General features: G+C 38.0%; 1 protein-coding gene across 2 annotated transcripts in view; it reads right to left on the bottom strand.

Moving 5' to 3' along the window:
• The window catches only part of Ppp1r13b (protein phosphatase 1 regulatory subunit 13B), an 82,278-nt gene that overhangs the window by 43,621 nt on the left and 22,317 nt on the right, over window positions 1-16,340 (bottom strand). For both annotated transcript variants that reach the window (XM_076849549.2, XM_076849550.2), the window contains exons 2-3: window positions 9,814-9,961; window positions 1,516-1,635 (exon numbers count right to left, since the gene is read on the bottom strand). In XM_076849549.2, coding sequence (XP_076705664.1) covers window positions 1,516-1,635; window positions 9,814-9,961 — 268 coding nt within the window. The remainder of the gene's footprint in view (window positions 1-1,515; window positions 1,636-9,813; window positions 9,962-16,340) is intronic.

Below are 16,340 nucleotides of genomic sequence, written 5' to 3'. Positions count from 1 at the left end.
CACAGAGTAATAATGTCTGTTTCATTCTACTATCTTTCCTATCGCCACATCCTCTCCTTTCCCCTCCCATCATTTCTCTCTACCTAATCTAAGATAATGCTATTCCTCCCTAGTGCCCCCCCACACTTTATTGTGAATTAGCATCCACATATTAGAGAAAACATTCAGCCTTGTTTTTGTGGGATTGGTTTTTCACTTAGCGTGATATTCTCGAACTCCAAACATTTACTGGCAGATGCCATAATTTCACTCTTCTTTAAAGCCAGTAATATTCCACTGAGTACATATACCACGTTTTCTTTATCTATTCATCTATTAAGGGACACCTGGGTTGGTTTCATAGTCTAGCTATTGTGAATTGAGCTGCTATAAACATTGATGTGGCTATGTCACTATAGTATGCTGATTTTAAGTCCTTTAGGTATAAACCAAGGAGTGGGACAGCTAAGTCAAATGGTGGTTCCATTCCCAGTTTTCTGAGGAATCTCCATACTGCTTTCCAGAGTGGTTGCACCAATTTACAGTCCCACCAGCAATGTATGACTGTAATTTTTTCTCCACATCTTTGTCAACATTTATTATTGCCTGTATTCTTGATGATTACCATTCTAACAAAAATAAGATGAAATCTTAGAGTAGTTTTGATTTGCATTTCTCTAATTACTAGAGATATTGAACAGTTTTTCATATATTTGTTGATCAATTGACAATACCTTTATTTTATGTATTTATTTTTATGTGGTGCTGAGAATTGAACCCAGTGCCTCACATGTGCTAGGTGAGAGCATTACCACTAAGCCACAACCCTAGCCCCCTATTTTTAGGAATTCTTTACAAGGAAAGGAAAGCAGACCTCTGCAATATGAGGTATACATGCTGTTTCCCAGCTCATAAATTGTCTTCTGACTTTGCTCAGGGTGGTTATGGTTGGGCAGTCTTTTTTGTTTTGTTTTAAATAATTCATTTCTCAGTCTTGACTTTATGGTTTAATGCTACACTAGGTTTAGTTCAATCTAAAAATAAAAATTTTCCTCAGAACCTTTTCTACTCATTTCATGGATTTATTTTTAAAAAAATATTTATTTTTTAGTTTTTAGGTGGACATAATATCTTTATTTTATTTTTATGTGGTGCTGAGAATCGAACCCAGTGCCTCACGCATGCAGGTGTGCGCGCTACCACTTGAGCCACATCCCCAGTCCTCATGGCTTTATTTTAAAATCTAGATATTTTGGCCCATTTGGTACTTATTAAAAATAATTCCATTACACACTACGTCCTTTTATATATTTGAGTGCATTATCTGACCAATTTAGAGTCCTGAGAAGGAAATCAGTTTTAACCTGCAATAACAGAATTTTAAAAACATGAAATACTAACTCTCCCTCTCACCACCCTTGTAAGTGAAAGGGTAAAAAAAAAGTGTAAATGACTTACTTTAGCATTTATTCCAATTTTTCTGAAATAAACTTATATGGCAAAAGTTAGCAAATGAGGAAGAAAGTATTTATCTACCTTGTTCACTGTTCTCGGCTGGGGAGTCCTCATGTCGAAGAAAAAATTTCACTTCTTCCCTGCGAGGACCCCACTTCTGCAAGTGCTCGTACATCATGTGGTCAAAAGGTATAGGGCGCTCTAGGAGAGAGACCACAGTTTACTCACTCCAGAAACACCACTCTAGCCAAAAGTAAAAAGAAACTTAAACAGAGGTATACATGTACACACATATACATATATGATAGAATTCAGGACATTCTAAGCACTGAACTTTAATGAGTAACAACAGGAATGTGAATGGGAAAGTAGTATTAACATGTATACATAAGAAGGATGCATAAAAGTAATTTTGCAACATTAAATAGTGAACAATGAAAACAGGCTTTTTTCAGCATATTTACTTATCACAAAGCAAGTGTGCCTCCCATTCTTCAAAGAAATGCAACAAATTGCCTTCACCATGGTATTCATTAAAATGTTACACAGGGCAGTTATACAAAGGCTGACCAGGGCATTTCCTGGCAACATTATTGTGAATGTTTGCCAGTACTTGTAGAGTCTAAAATTTACCAAGTTAATAATAAAAATAAAATTCTACAGAACTTCAAAGTATTTCAAACATTTCTTTTAAAAAAGGAAGGCTCATACCCAGTGTGGTAGCACATGCCTGTAATTCCAGCTACACAGCAGGCTGAGGCAGGAGGCTCTCAATCTTGAGGCTAGTCTCAGCAACTTAGCAAGACTCTGTCTCAAAATAAAATTTAAAAGGGCCTGGGATTGTAGCTCAGTTTTTCCCTAGGATGTGTGAGGCCCTGGTTTCTGGGTTCAATTCCCAATACTGTTCACAGAATCACTCTCTGTATCAAGGACTCAAGAAGAGCACACACATAGCTGTTAAATTTTAAAGTACCACTTTCATGTTTACAATGCACTCCACTGTTCTCTGTGAACTGTCTCAGGTACTCTGAGTCAGTTAAAAAAAAATCTGGGTGGTCTGTCTCTTTCTTAGCCATTTGAAGTACTTCTTTATGTTCTGGAAACTAATCCTGGGCTTGTTACACATATTGACAATAAACTTTCATTTTGATTTTTGTTGAGATTTTTATGTGTGTGTGTGTGTGTGTGTGTGTGTGTGTGTGTGTGTATACCAAGGATTGAACTCAGGGATTGAACTCACTGAGCCACATCCCCAACCTTATTTTCTTTTTTTAAGAGAAAGCGTCTCATTGAGTTGCTTAGTGCCTCACTTTTACTGAGGCTGGCTTTGAACTCATGATCCTCCTGCCTTAGCCCCATGAGACACTGGGATTGTAGGTGTGCATCACTATACCTGGCCCTTTCTTTCTTTTATTTTCTTTTAGCAGTGCTGGGATTAAACCCATGCTCTCTCTTATTTTGGACTTCCCAGCCTCCAGAATTTTGAGCAAAAAAAATTGCTGTTTAAATTACCCAATCTCAGGTATTTTGCTTTAGCAGCCTAAAAGGACTAAGATACAATCAAAATACCCAGTAACTTATGAATGGATAAACAAAGTACAACAAACAATGGAATATGATTCAGCCATAAAAAGAATGAAGTACTGATATATGCTACCACATGGATGAACCTTGAAAACTTGCTAAGTTAAAGAAGCCAGACCAAAAAGGCCACATATTATATGATTCCACTTATATTCAGTACCTGGAATGGTCAAACACATACTGTTAGTACAGGACAGTGTTGCCAGAGAGTGGGGGAGGAGGATGTGGAGGCACAGAGTTTGATGATGTCTGTACAACACAGTGACTGCTAAATTATATATGTTCACACAGTCATGTTCGCATATGTGACTTTTATCTTAAAGATATAAAAAGGAATTCAAGGCACATCACCACTTCTGCTTATGCTTAAAAGTGAGGAAACACTTTAAAGCTCAGCAGCCCTGAGGTTTAGGAAACCACCTGGGAGAGCTTAAGCACAAAGGACAGTGCTTCCTTCCTTTCAACACAAGTGTGTGGTTGAGCAAGAGACCCTTCCTCTAAATCTTTGGGTCATTCTGAGAACTTGATGTGTAGAGAAGAGAAAAAACTTATCAGCTGCAATCTACTCACACATTCAAGGTGTGACTTCCTGCTCTACTCCTAGGTCCAGTCTAATTCCCATAAGGAAAGCCTTGCCATTTGCAGACATGCAACACGCACTGTGAATATGGCTGCTGCTGTGGTCTTACAAATGCAGGCAGGCTGTGTCGCTAAAGCAACAGTCTGGCTGAACCCATGTGTGCTCAGCTCAAGTTCAACTCAGAATTGAGTATTTGTACAGAAAACAAAAATAAAAACAAAACAAGCATGAGTTGAAATATTCAGGAGGTGAATTTCATTCTATATATTTAGTTTCAAAAGTAATACAATTCATATATTTAGGCCTATAAAATGATTTTTAAAATACATGTGTATTTACCTTTTTCAACAGCATGGCCTGTATTTAATCTAACCATGTCCCTTAGTTTCACATAAAATTGTGTCTGAGATCATATTTTTATTCTTATTGCTTTGAATTATGGTTTTAGGTTTATTTTTGGTTGCTTTACTAATTGACATTATCAATAGGGGCTGGGGAATATAGCTCAGTTCGTAGAGTGTTTACCTCGCATACACAAGTCCCTGGGTTCAATCCCCAACACCACACACACACAAACACACACACACACACACACACACACACACACACAATCTATATACAAGTTTTATTTAAATCCACCAAGTTGAACATAACTTAATAAAAATTAAATTCCATTTTGTCTTAACCCAGTTATTTAAGAGAAATTTATTGTCTCACTCTATGAAATTATAAAATTTTTAGAAGGAAAGATTAATTTCAAGAAAAGTAAACTAAGCTTCACTATTTTTTAAATTATAAGAATGGTAGAACACTTGCCTAGCCCGTGTGAGGCACCAGGTTTGATCCTCAGCACTACATAAAAATAAATAAATAAAATAAAGGTATTGTGCCCATTTACAGCTAAACATATTTTTAAAAAATGGTTGTCTAAGGGCTGGGATTGTGGCTCAGCGGTAGAGCGCTCGCCTAGCATGGGCGGGACCCAGGTTCAATTCTCAGCACCACATAAAAATAAAGGCATTGTGTTGTGTCCATCTACACCTAAAAAATAAATATTAAAAAAAAAGGTTGTCTAATTAATTAACATTATTTTCATTTTAAAGTGAAAAAATCTACCTTATACATATCATAATATATAAAATATTCTTCATTAACATCTTGTAAAGTGGGAATCTATAAAATTTTTAGGCATTCTTGTATAAGGTGAAAAAAAATCAAGGAGGAAATGTAACAAATGAGAAGACAAAAGGTTCTATCACATCACAGATCTGCATTGGGGTTGACACCTGTGTAGGGCAGGGAACCACAGAAAGAGTAGGATGATAAACTGGCCAAATTAACACCGTTAGAGGCTAAACTGTATCCCTCCTAAATCCAGATGTTGAGGTCCTACCCTCCAGTACCTCAGAATGTGACTGCATTTACTGATAAGGTCTTTATAAGAGGTAATAAGTTAAATAAGGTCATTTGGGTGAACCCTAATCCAATCTAACCCAACATCACTAGTGTCCTTTAGAGATGAAAAGAAACCACTTGAGGACAGAGGGAGGAGGAGACACACCTACAAGTCAAGGAGAAAACCCCCAGAAGAAATTTAGCCTGCTAAAACCTTGATTTCAGACTCCTAGCCTCTGAAATTGTTAAAAAAAAAAAAAAATTGTTGTGTAAGCTATGCATCCTATGGTACTTTGATATGGCAGCCTTAGTAAACAAACACAAGATTTACAGAGAAATATTCTCTACTCAAAAGCAGTGATGGGCTAGACATGGGGTGCATGACTATAATCCCAGTGGTTTAGGAGACTAGACAAGAGGATCACAAGTTCAATGCCAGCCTTGGCAACTTAGTGAGCTCCTGTCTCAAAATAAAACAAATAAAAAGGACTGGGAATATGGCTCAGTAGTAAAGTACCCCTGGATTCAATTCCCAATACTCAAGAAAACCACCGATGGGGACTGGGGTTGTGGCTCAGCACTTGCCTAGCATGTAGGGGGCCCAGAGTTCAATCCTCAGCACCACATAAGAATAAATGAACAAAATAAAGGTATTTGTCCATCTACAACTAAAAAAAAATATTAAAAAAACAAAAACAAAAACACCACCAATGGGCTGGGGATATAGCTCAGTAGTAGAGGACTTGCCTAGCATGCATGAGGTCCAGGGTTCAACCCCCAGCACCAAAAAACAGACAAGTACACAGGTGCACTGTTTCTCACTACGTGATGCCCTGCACTGCCTCAGGTCTCTCCATCAAGTTACAGTCCCTCGATCTTGGACCTCCAGAATCATGAACCAAGACAAAGCTCTTTAAAAAAAAAAAAAATACTGGACTACTATATTTATGACATATTGATCATATGAAGCCTGAAAATTACTTTTAGGGTTCCTCCAAGTTAAAATTGAGAAAGGCTGGTAGAGCTTTCCCCTCCCTTTGAATTGTACTCATTAGAAAATCTTTTTCTTGGGGCTGGGGATGTGGCTCAAGCGGTAGCGCGCTGGCCTGGCATGCCTGCAGCCCGGGTTCGATCCTCAGCACCACATACAAACAAAGATGTTGTGTCCGCCGATAACTAAAAAATAAATATTAAAAATTCTCCCTCTCTCTCTCTCTCTCTCTCTCTCTCTCTCTCTCTCTCTCCCTCTCACTCTCTCCTTAAAAAAAAAAAAGAAAATCTTTTTCTTCCTCATTTCACTCAATGATTCAAGTATTTTCTAATGCCTATTATGAGCACTAGGCTGGGCACTGGGGGTATGATGGTGGGGATATGATGGTGAACAGAGAAGTTCCTGCCTTCAAAAATTTTAGTTCAACAAAAGATGAGGTTTAATTTATAAATAATTGTTTAATAAATACCATGACAGTATTGGAGTACAGGAGAGAGATAACTAACATCCTCTGAAAGTCAAAGAAGAGATGAGAAGCAAAGAATGAACAGAAGTTAGTCAAGCTCCTAGGAAATGTTATACACAATGTAAAGAGCATAGCCAATAGATGTGCAGTGACCCTTGGTACTTCAGATAGCAGTCCTTATCCCTGCTGCAGTAAAACCAAGGGTTTGAGATAGGCTTGGAGATAAGAATGGCACCAAAGGGTTTGCATCAGGGAGATGAGCATTCCTGGGTAGCCATGGACCACTGGAGGCTATGATACCTTTGCAAAATTTTACTTCTTTTCAAGCTAAGTAAGAGAGAAGAGGGAGACAGATAAAAAGAATCAGAAGTGACAGAGTGCTAAGAGTCCAGAGGATGGAATAATCAGGTTCTAACACTGGTCTCCTAGAAAACACTAATTCTACTTACTATCTCCCTTCCTGTGGCTATCATCAGGTTGACAATTGAGGACCTGTCCTCTTCCTTATATAATGGACATTTATCCTTATAGTTAAGTAAGAATCCAATGTTTACTGAAGTCAAGTTTCACTCAATCTATCCTTGAAGATTTTACTCTGACTTCTAATGATAACATTAAAAGCATAGGACTTTGGGAGAAAATAGTTCCATGTCATATTCCTTATAAGGGACTGGTATCTAGAATATATAAAGAGCTCATACAATTTAATAACAAAAAACCAAATACCCTACCTGTAATCCCAGCTACTTGGGAGGCTAGGTCAGGAGGATCCAAGTTCCAGGCCAGCCTTGGCAACTTAGCAAGAATCTATCTCAAAATTAAAACTAAAAAGGGTTGGGGATATAACACAGTGATAGAGCATCCCTGGGTTCAATACCCAATACCACAAAAAGTAAGTATGTATGTAAATAAATAAGAAAAAAGAAAAGAAAAAAGGATAAATACCCCAACTTAAAAAGAGACAAAAGTTTCCAGGTGTGATGCGCAGCTACCTGGAATACTGAGGCCAGAGAACAGCAAATAAGGGGCCAGCTTAGTGAGATCCTGTCTCAAAATAATAAAAAATTAAAAGGTTGGGCTGGGGCTGTGACTCAGTGATAGAGCACTTGCCTCACATGTATAAGGCACTGGGTTCGATACTCAGCACCACATAAAAATAATAAAGGCATTGTGTCTATCTACACACACACACACACACACACACACACACACATCCTAGCAAGCACGCACACACGCATGCAAAAGGTATGAATGGACATTTATCCAGAGAAGATGTGGAATGACTAATACAACATGAAAGATGTTCAACATCATTCATCATTAAGGAAATGCAAACCAAAACCACAAGGATACCACTTCTTTTTTTTTAAATTTTATTTTTTTTTAAATATTTATTTATTTTTTAGATATAGATGGACACAACACAATGCCTTTATTTTTATGTGGTGCTGAGGATCGAACCCGGGTCCCACCCATGCGAGGTGAGCACTCTACCGCTGAGCCACAATCTCAACCCATGATACCACTTCTTATCCAGTCAGATGGCTGAAATCTAACAGACAATATGAAGTGTTGACAAAAATGTGGAAAAATTAGAATCCTCATACACTGATGCTGGAATAAAATAGTACAGTTGCTTCGGAAAACAGTTTGTCAGTCCCTGAAAAGGTTAAACACTGAATTATCGTAAGCCCTAGCAAGGTGACTTAGGCCTAGGTATGTACCTAAGAGATGTGATAAAATATCCACACAAAAACTTGCATTTTGTCACAGAGCAGCCAGGCATGGTGGCGCATGTCTGTAATCCCAGAGGCTGAGACATTAGGATAGTGAGTTCTAAGCCAAGTAACTCAGTGAGACCCTCTCTCTAAATAAAATACAAAATTGGGCTGAGGATGTGGGTAAGTGGTTGAATGCCCCTGAATATTCAATTCCCAGTACCAAAAAAAAAAAAAAAAAAAGTTCAGAGCATCGTTCATAGAACACGCCCCTAAAAAGGAAATAACTCCAATGTCTATCAACTGAATAAGTAACTCCCCATCTGATCGATAAGGAAAATGTAATATATCCATACAGTGGAACATTCAGCCACAAGAAGAAATGAATTACTGATATGTGCTTCAACATGAATGAACCTCAAAAACACTAAGCTGAGTAAATAGCCAATCTAAAAAGAATTGTATTATATGATTCTTTTTGTATGAAAGGTCTAGAATAGGCAAATCTACAGAAAGTACGTTAGTGTTTACTGACAGATGAAGGGGTCAAAAGGAAAGGGAGTCAGTCACTGCTAAAGGGTAAGGAGTTTCTTTTTTTCTTTTGGTGGCAAGGATAATAATCTAGAAATAACTGTGATGATGGTTGCAAACTCTATAAATATAATAAAACCTCTGAACTGTATGCTTTAAATGGGTGAACTGTATGGTAGGTGAATTACATCTCAAAAAAGCTGTTGAAAAAAATGCTAAGACTTGATTATCTCTAAGTGTCCTTTAGACACTTTCATTTTATACATCTCTCATCACCTCACACTCAGCATGTTCCAGTTGATCATTCTCTCGCTGTCTAACACAGACCCATGTGCATGCTACTTTTTTCAGGCTCATTATTTATTGACCAACATTATTTTTAGAATGTCATTCCTTAATTAAAAGCCATACGAATTCCTTCTGCTGAGAAAAAGCCACACCACTCTGCAGTGCTGAAGGTCTGGTATAACGAGCTGCTCCAGCCTCTGCCTGCTGCCAACCTTCCTGGTCTTAGCTGTCTTGGCAGCACACCATATTCTGTTCCCCTTTTCTTCATTTGCGTTACTTCCACTATCTGGGATAGACTATCCTATCCAAATTCAACCCCTTCTTTACAGTGCAAACTATTTTGCAGAATTTCTGGTACTTGCTAATCATATTACCTACATGGATCTTCTCTGCCCTGCTTGTTGAAAATTTCTTTCAACATGAATCAGGATTTTACCTTTCTCAATTTAGTAATATTAATGGAAGACATACCATTTACAAAGTTCCTCAAGTGAGGGAACACAAAGCTAGTGCCTCCAGAAGAGAAAAGAAGAGTCACTGACCAACCTGACATGTGTTATGACAATGAAGGCTCAAGAGGACCAGGGTCTTCTCATTTGGTTGATGGGGAAAGGAAAAGACATCTTACAAAAAGCTAGATCTACCCTCCCTGTTTATCTTAAATGGTTATGGTAAGAGTCAAATCACATCTTGTTTTTTAACAAATACCATTTTATAAAACCCTACCCTCATGTAATATAACTGTTTTTATATTAATTACTCAACTCCTTATCACCTCATACAACCAAGTGACAACATTCTCATTCTTATAAAATATAATACATACCATTTCCCCTCCACACTTCAGCTAAATGACAACTGCCTTCTCCAGGCTCCTTGCAAAATTCTACCACATCTCGACAGGTTGTTTCTGGTGTTACAGGAACTTCTGTTAAAATCTGTTCATTGTTGCTCAAGAACACGGTTAATATCATCTGTAAGAAAAGAGATCAAAACTCCAATTTAGCTTACTTGTTACCAAATGCCTGCAGGATTACTTTCTGGAAATAGATAAATTGACTTTAAAGTTCATGTAAAAAATTTAAGAAAGTAAGATAAATCAGGAAAATGCCAAAAAAGAATAACATTAGCAAAGAACTAGTATTGCCAGGTGTTATACAGCCTCAAAGCCACATCACAGTAGCACACAAATAGATCAATGGGACAAACTGATGTCCCACAGACACAATTCCATACGGAAAAAAATGACAAAAGACGAAGGAGGTGCCTCAAAATCAAGAGGAAAAGATGATACAATGAATGATGTTTGAACAACTAAAATATCCACATGGGAAAAAAATGAATTCATACTATACTTCATACACTACCATAAGTTCCTGCTTACTCAAGAACTTAGATATAATCACAAAATCATAAAAATTCCATAATGAAACCGAGGTAAATCCCTTTTTGTAACTTCAGAGTATAGACACTCTTCCTAGCCAGGTGCAGTGATGCATGCCTGTAATCTGAGCCACTTAAGCTGAGGCAGAAGGATCTCAAGTTTAATGCCAGGCTCAGCAACTCAGAGACTGCCTCAAAATAAACACTTTTTTAGAAAGAGCTGGTTCAGTGGTAGAGTGAGTGCCCCTGGGTTCAATCCCTAATATAGGGGGGAAAAGAAACCCTTTTAACTATAACTTAAAGTCTAATACTACAGATAAAATTGATATATTCAAATATATTAAATATAAGAGTCTGATAAAGAGATAAACTAGGGAAGAAAATATTGTAAATAAGTGGCTCATATTACAAATAAGTGGCTAATCTCAATAAATAAAGAGCTCCTAAAAATTGATAAAAAGACTAAAAATCCAATCCATTAAAAAAGCTTTTCAAAGATATAAATTAATACAGTAAAGGAAAAATAAATGGTTTTGGTTTCAAAAATAAATGGTTTCAAACATTTCAAATACATTACAATGCATTTTAAAAAATAAAAAGTGCCAGGTCAATTTTATAAAAATCTCAAAATTCTACTACTTTGATCTAAGACCTCAAGATATCATATTGGAAGGGACTTTTTAAAAAACAATATCCCAGATGTTCAATTTAAACCAAAATTTTCTTTAAAAGAAAACCAGAAAGTATTGCAGAGTATTTGTATTTATTCTTTGACCAAAGATCAGGTGTCCCAAAACTCTCCTCCCTTAAAATATGTCAACTAAATGTAATTTCAGTTCATTGTTAAATTTTTTTTCTTAGAAATGCTCCAAAACTTTGGAGCATTTTGAGATTAAACATGTGTGTATCAATGGTGGGATTTTATGTAACAGTTCTAAGCTGGTTTCCTTGACACCGGTTTCTGGGACCCCAGCCCATCCTCCATCACCATCGGGTCATTTTTTTTACTTTGGTTTTTATTAATTGTTCATTTTAGTTATACATGACAGTATAATGTTTTTTGACGTATCATACATCCATGGAGTATAACTACCCATTTTTGTGGTTGTACATGTTGTGGTGTTACAATGGTCGTATATTCGTATATGGACATAGGAAGGTTATGTCCAATTCATTCTACTATCTATTCTATTCCCCTCCCCACTCCCTTCCCTTCATTCCCCGGTCCAATTCAGTGAACCTTCACTCCTTGTTCCCAGATGCTCCATGCCTATTGTGAGTCCACATCCACATATCAGAGAGAACATTTTGGCCTTTGGTTTTTGGAGATTGGCTTATTTCACTTAGCACGTTAGTCTCCAGTTCCATCCATTTTTCCAGCAAATGCAATAATTTTGTTCTTCTTTTGGCTGAGTAATATTCCATTGTGTATATGTGCCACATTTTCTTCATTCATCTGTTGAAGTGTGCCTAGGTTGCTTGCATAGCTTAGCTACTGTGAACCGAGCTGCTATAAACATTAATGTGGCTGCATCAAAGGGTCATTTTCTAAATGTAAAAATCAGCAATGTTATTCACTTGCTTAAAACACTCAAGTCTTCTGTTCCCCAAACATTTGGTATATAAACAGGATATGGTATATAAACAGGAAACAGGTTTTTTTTCTTCTTGAGTCTAATGTGATATTTGTATGAATCTCTAATTTCCCCTCAGAGAATCCCATGGGGCTCAAGATATCCACCCTGAGAAAACCCAGAGGATAGGACAAACTGCAGAGTCCTAGCCTTCCAGGTCTTACTCCTCTCAACATGGAACTTCACTCTTAGCTCCAAAGGAGTGAGTCAGGTTTCGCTGGTCATGGTCCCTCTACCCATTTCCTTTTGCTGTAAACTCCTATTCACTCTTCAAAACTCAGCTCACAGCAACCAACTGCAAAACTTCATGTACCTCCTCTTCTCTCCAGGGAAGCCACAAGCTCCTTACTCTGTGATCTGTAACTCTTCCCAATCATTCTTATATGACTTCAGTGAGCATTACCATGTCTCCCTTCCCTTTCGAGACCACGCCTTCCTGGCAATTTGCTGTCTCATCTTTAGTTTCCTGTTGCTTAGTCAGTACCTGACACATGATACGCACACTAAAATCTAGCTAATTTCATGAATGACACAAAAGTCAGAAGCCCACCATGCCTGAGAAATTCGTATACACTAGCAGAACATGATGATGTATCCAGTCTACTCAATAAACCTGCATCATCCATCCTCCTTAAATACGTTTTCTTTCTGTGTGCTGGGGCTCTCTACCTTAATGAACTAAAGAATCTTCAATACAAATGTTGTACTGTGTAAATTCTAGAAGCATCCTTTGTTCATATTTAAACATCTTTGAAATCACAATGTATTTCACAATTGATGGCATGTCACAATTTAACAGGTAAATGTAACTTTTTCTATAATAATATGAACAGAACAGAGAAGAAACACAATAGGATTAGGGAACTGAGGAAAACAATTAAAGGAAAAAAGAAGTTAATATGTTATCCTTCCTAAAAGATTAATATGTTATAAATAGAGATTTGGTTAGCTACAGCAGGAAAGCAGAGCTGAGCGACCACGTTGTAAGGAACACAGCATGCTGACGGGGTGCTCTTTACTCTTTTTGGAAACCATTCCTCTGCCCACATCACATGGTGCTCACGACCACCACTGTCCACCCACCTGACCCAGCCTGGGAAGGAGCCTCCTCTGTGGTACAGCACTATTACATTACATACCCAGCACTTTTCTTGACTACATCCTCTACTCAGTGTTTTGAGACTCCCAAGAGTGAGTTATGACTCATTACCTCATGCTGAAATCACCTAAGTGTGTCTCGTCCTGTGTATTGCCCCCCTATCCCCGTTTTTTTTTTTTTTTAATTGAAAAAAAAGCTTGAAAAACTCAGAACTAGATCCTAAGCCTACAGAGGACAGGCCTTCTGTTCTCTAACTTGGCACCTGAGTAGAATACTGGACACACAGAGATTCTCAGAAATGAAGGACAGGAGCCTGTTGTCAATCCTAACTTCAAAACATAACCAGAATCTGCCACATGTACCCACTGCTGCCACCCTAGCTCAAGCCTCTACCACCTCTCAGACAGGATGAGTGCAAGAGTTTCTGTTTTGATGCTTGCCCTTTAGATACATCACTTCCTTGAAAACCTTCCTGTGGTTTGCTCTTGTCTGAGAAAATTCCCAAGTCCTAAGTGCTGTCTACAAGGCCCGCATGACCTGCAACACATACATTCACACTTCTTGGACACCTCCAGTTGCCACTCTTCATTTCTAGCCCCTAACCTTTTCGCACTTCCTCCAACAGAGCAAGCCAATGCCCACTTCAGGGCCTGTGCACCCGCTGTTCTGTTGGATAGCTGCTCACATGGCTGAATTACCTCTTCCTTCAACACCTGGTCAAGGAAGTGTTCCCTAACAATCCATCTAAAATGGCAGTGTTCCACCTTTCAGTCCTTTTAGCCTCCATACTCACCACCATATACTCATCTGCTTACCCCTGTCTCCTGCCACTAGAGCATAATCTCCCCAAGATCAGAAATTCTAGTTAATCCACCACTGTATCATTAATGCCAAGCACATAGTGTGCACTCAATCAACTCCCCTAATTATATACAAATTACCTTTTCATATTATGTTTTTTGAATTATGAAACATAGAGGCTTGTCTGCCTTTTCATACACACAAAAAACTAGTCAATATTTTACCCCTTTGATTACTTAGTCCACATCAGAGAGAGAGAAAAATCCTGAAAAAAAAAAACTGTCAGTGTGAAAGTCAGGTGCCTTGAACAAATCAAGGACATGATATTCAGCAGATTTCACTCATACCTAGATATTCCTTCCCAAAGCCTTTCCTCTTTCCACAAGGTGGCACTGCAGGGTAACGGGGTGGGGTGTGATTCCCACCTGCTACAAACTCTGAAGACCCTAAACCCTAACCTTCACACTATATCTCATACTTCATACGGTAACCCCTCACACATAACCTCACCATAATCCTTTACCCTAATCCATAATCCTAACCCTTACTGTATATCCTAACCATATACCCTTATAAATCTTAATTATTCCATCCCCATTGCTATCTATCTCATCCTGCCCCTCACTCCTCCCCAAGCCTGATCCAAACCATGTGCCCCTAAACACATACACACACCCCTAACCCGCCCCCTCTCTCTCAGAGGTAGGACCAAATTAAATACAAATTCCAATCATGGAATTCTTTTATGGAAAAAAAGCAGAACTGACCTTAGGAAAGTGATGAAAAAAATTTTTTAAATAGTACCTATTTTTTAAATGTATCTTTTTATTTATTTTTAAAATATTTACCCTTTAATTATAGTTGGACGTAATACCTTTATTTCACTTATTTATTCTTATGTGGCGCTGAGGATCAAGCCCAAGGTCCCGCATGTGGGAGGTGAGCACTCCACCGCTGAGCCACAATCCCAGCCCCTAAATTTATTTTTTAGTTATAGGTGGACACAGTATATTTATTTTATTTTTAATGTGGTGCTGAGGATTGAACCCAGTGCCTCATGCATGCTAGGCAAGCGCTCTACCTCTGAGCCACAACCTTAGCCCTGAAAAAAAATTTTTTTTTAAATGAGAAGCATAAGACTGCAGAGGTACATATTTAACCCTCTTAAGAGGACATGTGTACTTAAATATTTCAGAAGTATCTAGTCTAAGTTAAATGGCCATTAAATTAGACCCCCAATAACCATATCAGTTTAGTTCAAGTCACTATTTACTTTAGTAATTTAACATTTAACATAAATTCATTCCATCATATTAAAATTTCCTCTCGCCAATTTGAACTGGCACTGTTGCTGAGAATAGAAAGACATCTCGGTTTCCCTTTATCTTATTCACATAATTCTACCAGTATCTAAAAATACGTATTTTGAGTCCAGGCACAGTGGCACACACCTGTAATCCCTGTGGCTCATGAGAGGAAGCAGGAGTAGTACACATGCAAGGCCAGCCTCAGAAACTTAGCAAGGCCCTAAGAAACTTGGCAAGACCCTGCCTCAAAATAAAAAATAAGCTGTGGGAGGAGGCAGTAGTTGGAAAACTGTACTTTCTATCCCATTTTTCTGTATGTAGCTGGGGGGAGGAGTACAGAGTCACCTTGCCAAACATGTTTCTTAGTGGGGGTCATGGTCCAACACGTTTGAAAAAAAAAACACGAAGTTCTCACGAAACCTAATAAAACTTTCACAAAAACAAAACACTAATGAAAAGTCACTGGATTTTTAAAAAGTCCATTCCCATCACTATTTTTTGGTGCTCACTTTTGGGCACTGAGGTATATGTACCTTACATATTCTCAATTTCCATACCAACTTTGTGAGATAAGGTATTACTGTTCATTTTATAGATCAGGGAAACAGGCTTGGAAAGTCTAAATAACTTGTCCAAGGTCAGTCACTGAGCAATACATACCAGAGCCAGGATATAACCCAGTCTATATGACTCCAAAGCTTAGGCTCTGAACTACCACTCTAAACTGCTTCAAAATAAAATAAGACCCAGATGTTCTGGTACATGCTTATAATCCCAGTTACTGGGGATGTGGCTCAGTGGTTAAGTGACCCTGGGTTCAATCCTTGGTATGTATATATGTATGTATGTATGCATGCATGTATGAATAAATAAACAAATAAAAAAGAGCAGCCTCTATTCTGACACCAAGACTCCGCAGTACTGGAAATCTCTGCTTGCGGTGACACTTGCTTTACTGGCATCCCTACAAATGTTACAGAAGCAAAACAAGCACTGAACTTCCAATTGCAGCAATGACCCACCAGTGGACTGCAAAATCAATCGTGGATCAGCATCAGTTTGCTGAGAGAAAATATTTGGAAAATATACATTTAGTAAAGGACTTGTATCATAAATAAACAAGAAAAAA

Source organism: Callospermophilus lateralis, chromosome 3, assembly GCF_048772815.1.
Source record: "Callospermophilus lateralis isolate mCalLat2 chromosome 3, mCalLat2.hap1, whole genome shotgun sequence".
Classification (NCBI taxonomy): domain Eukaryota; kingdom Metazoa; phylum Chordata; class Mammalia; order Rodentia; family Sciuridae; genus Callospermophilus; species Callospermophilus lateralis.
Note: the sequence above shows the minus strand (reverse complement) of the source record. Positions and strands in the feature narration are given on the sequence as shown.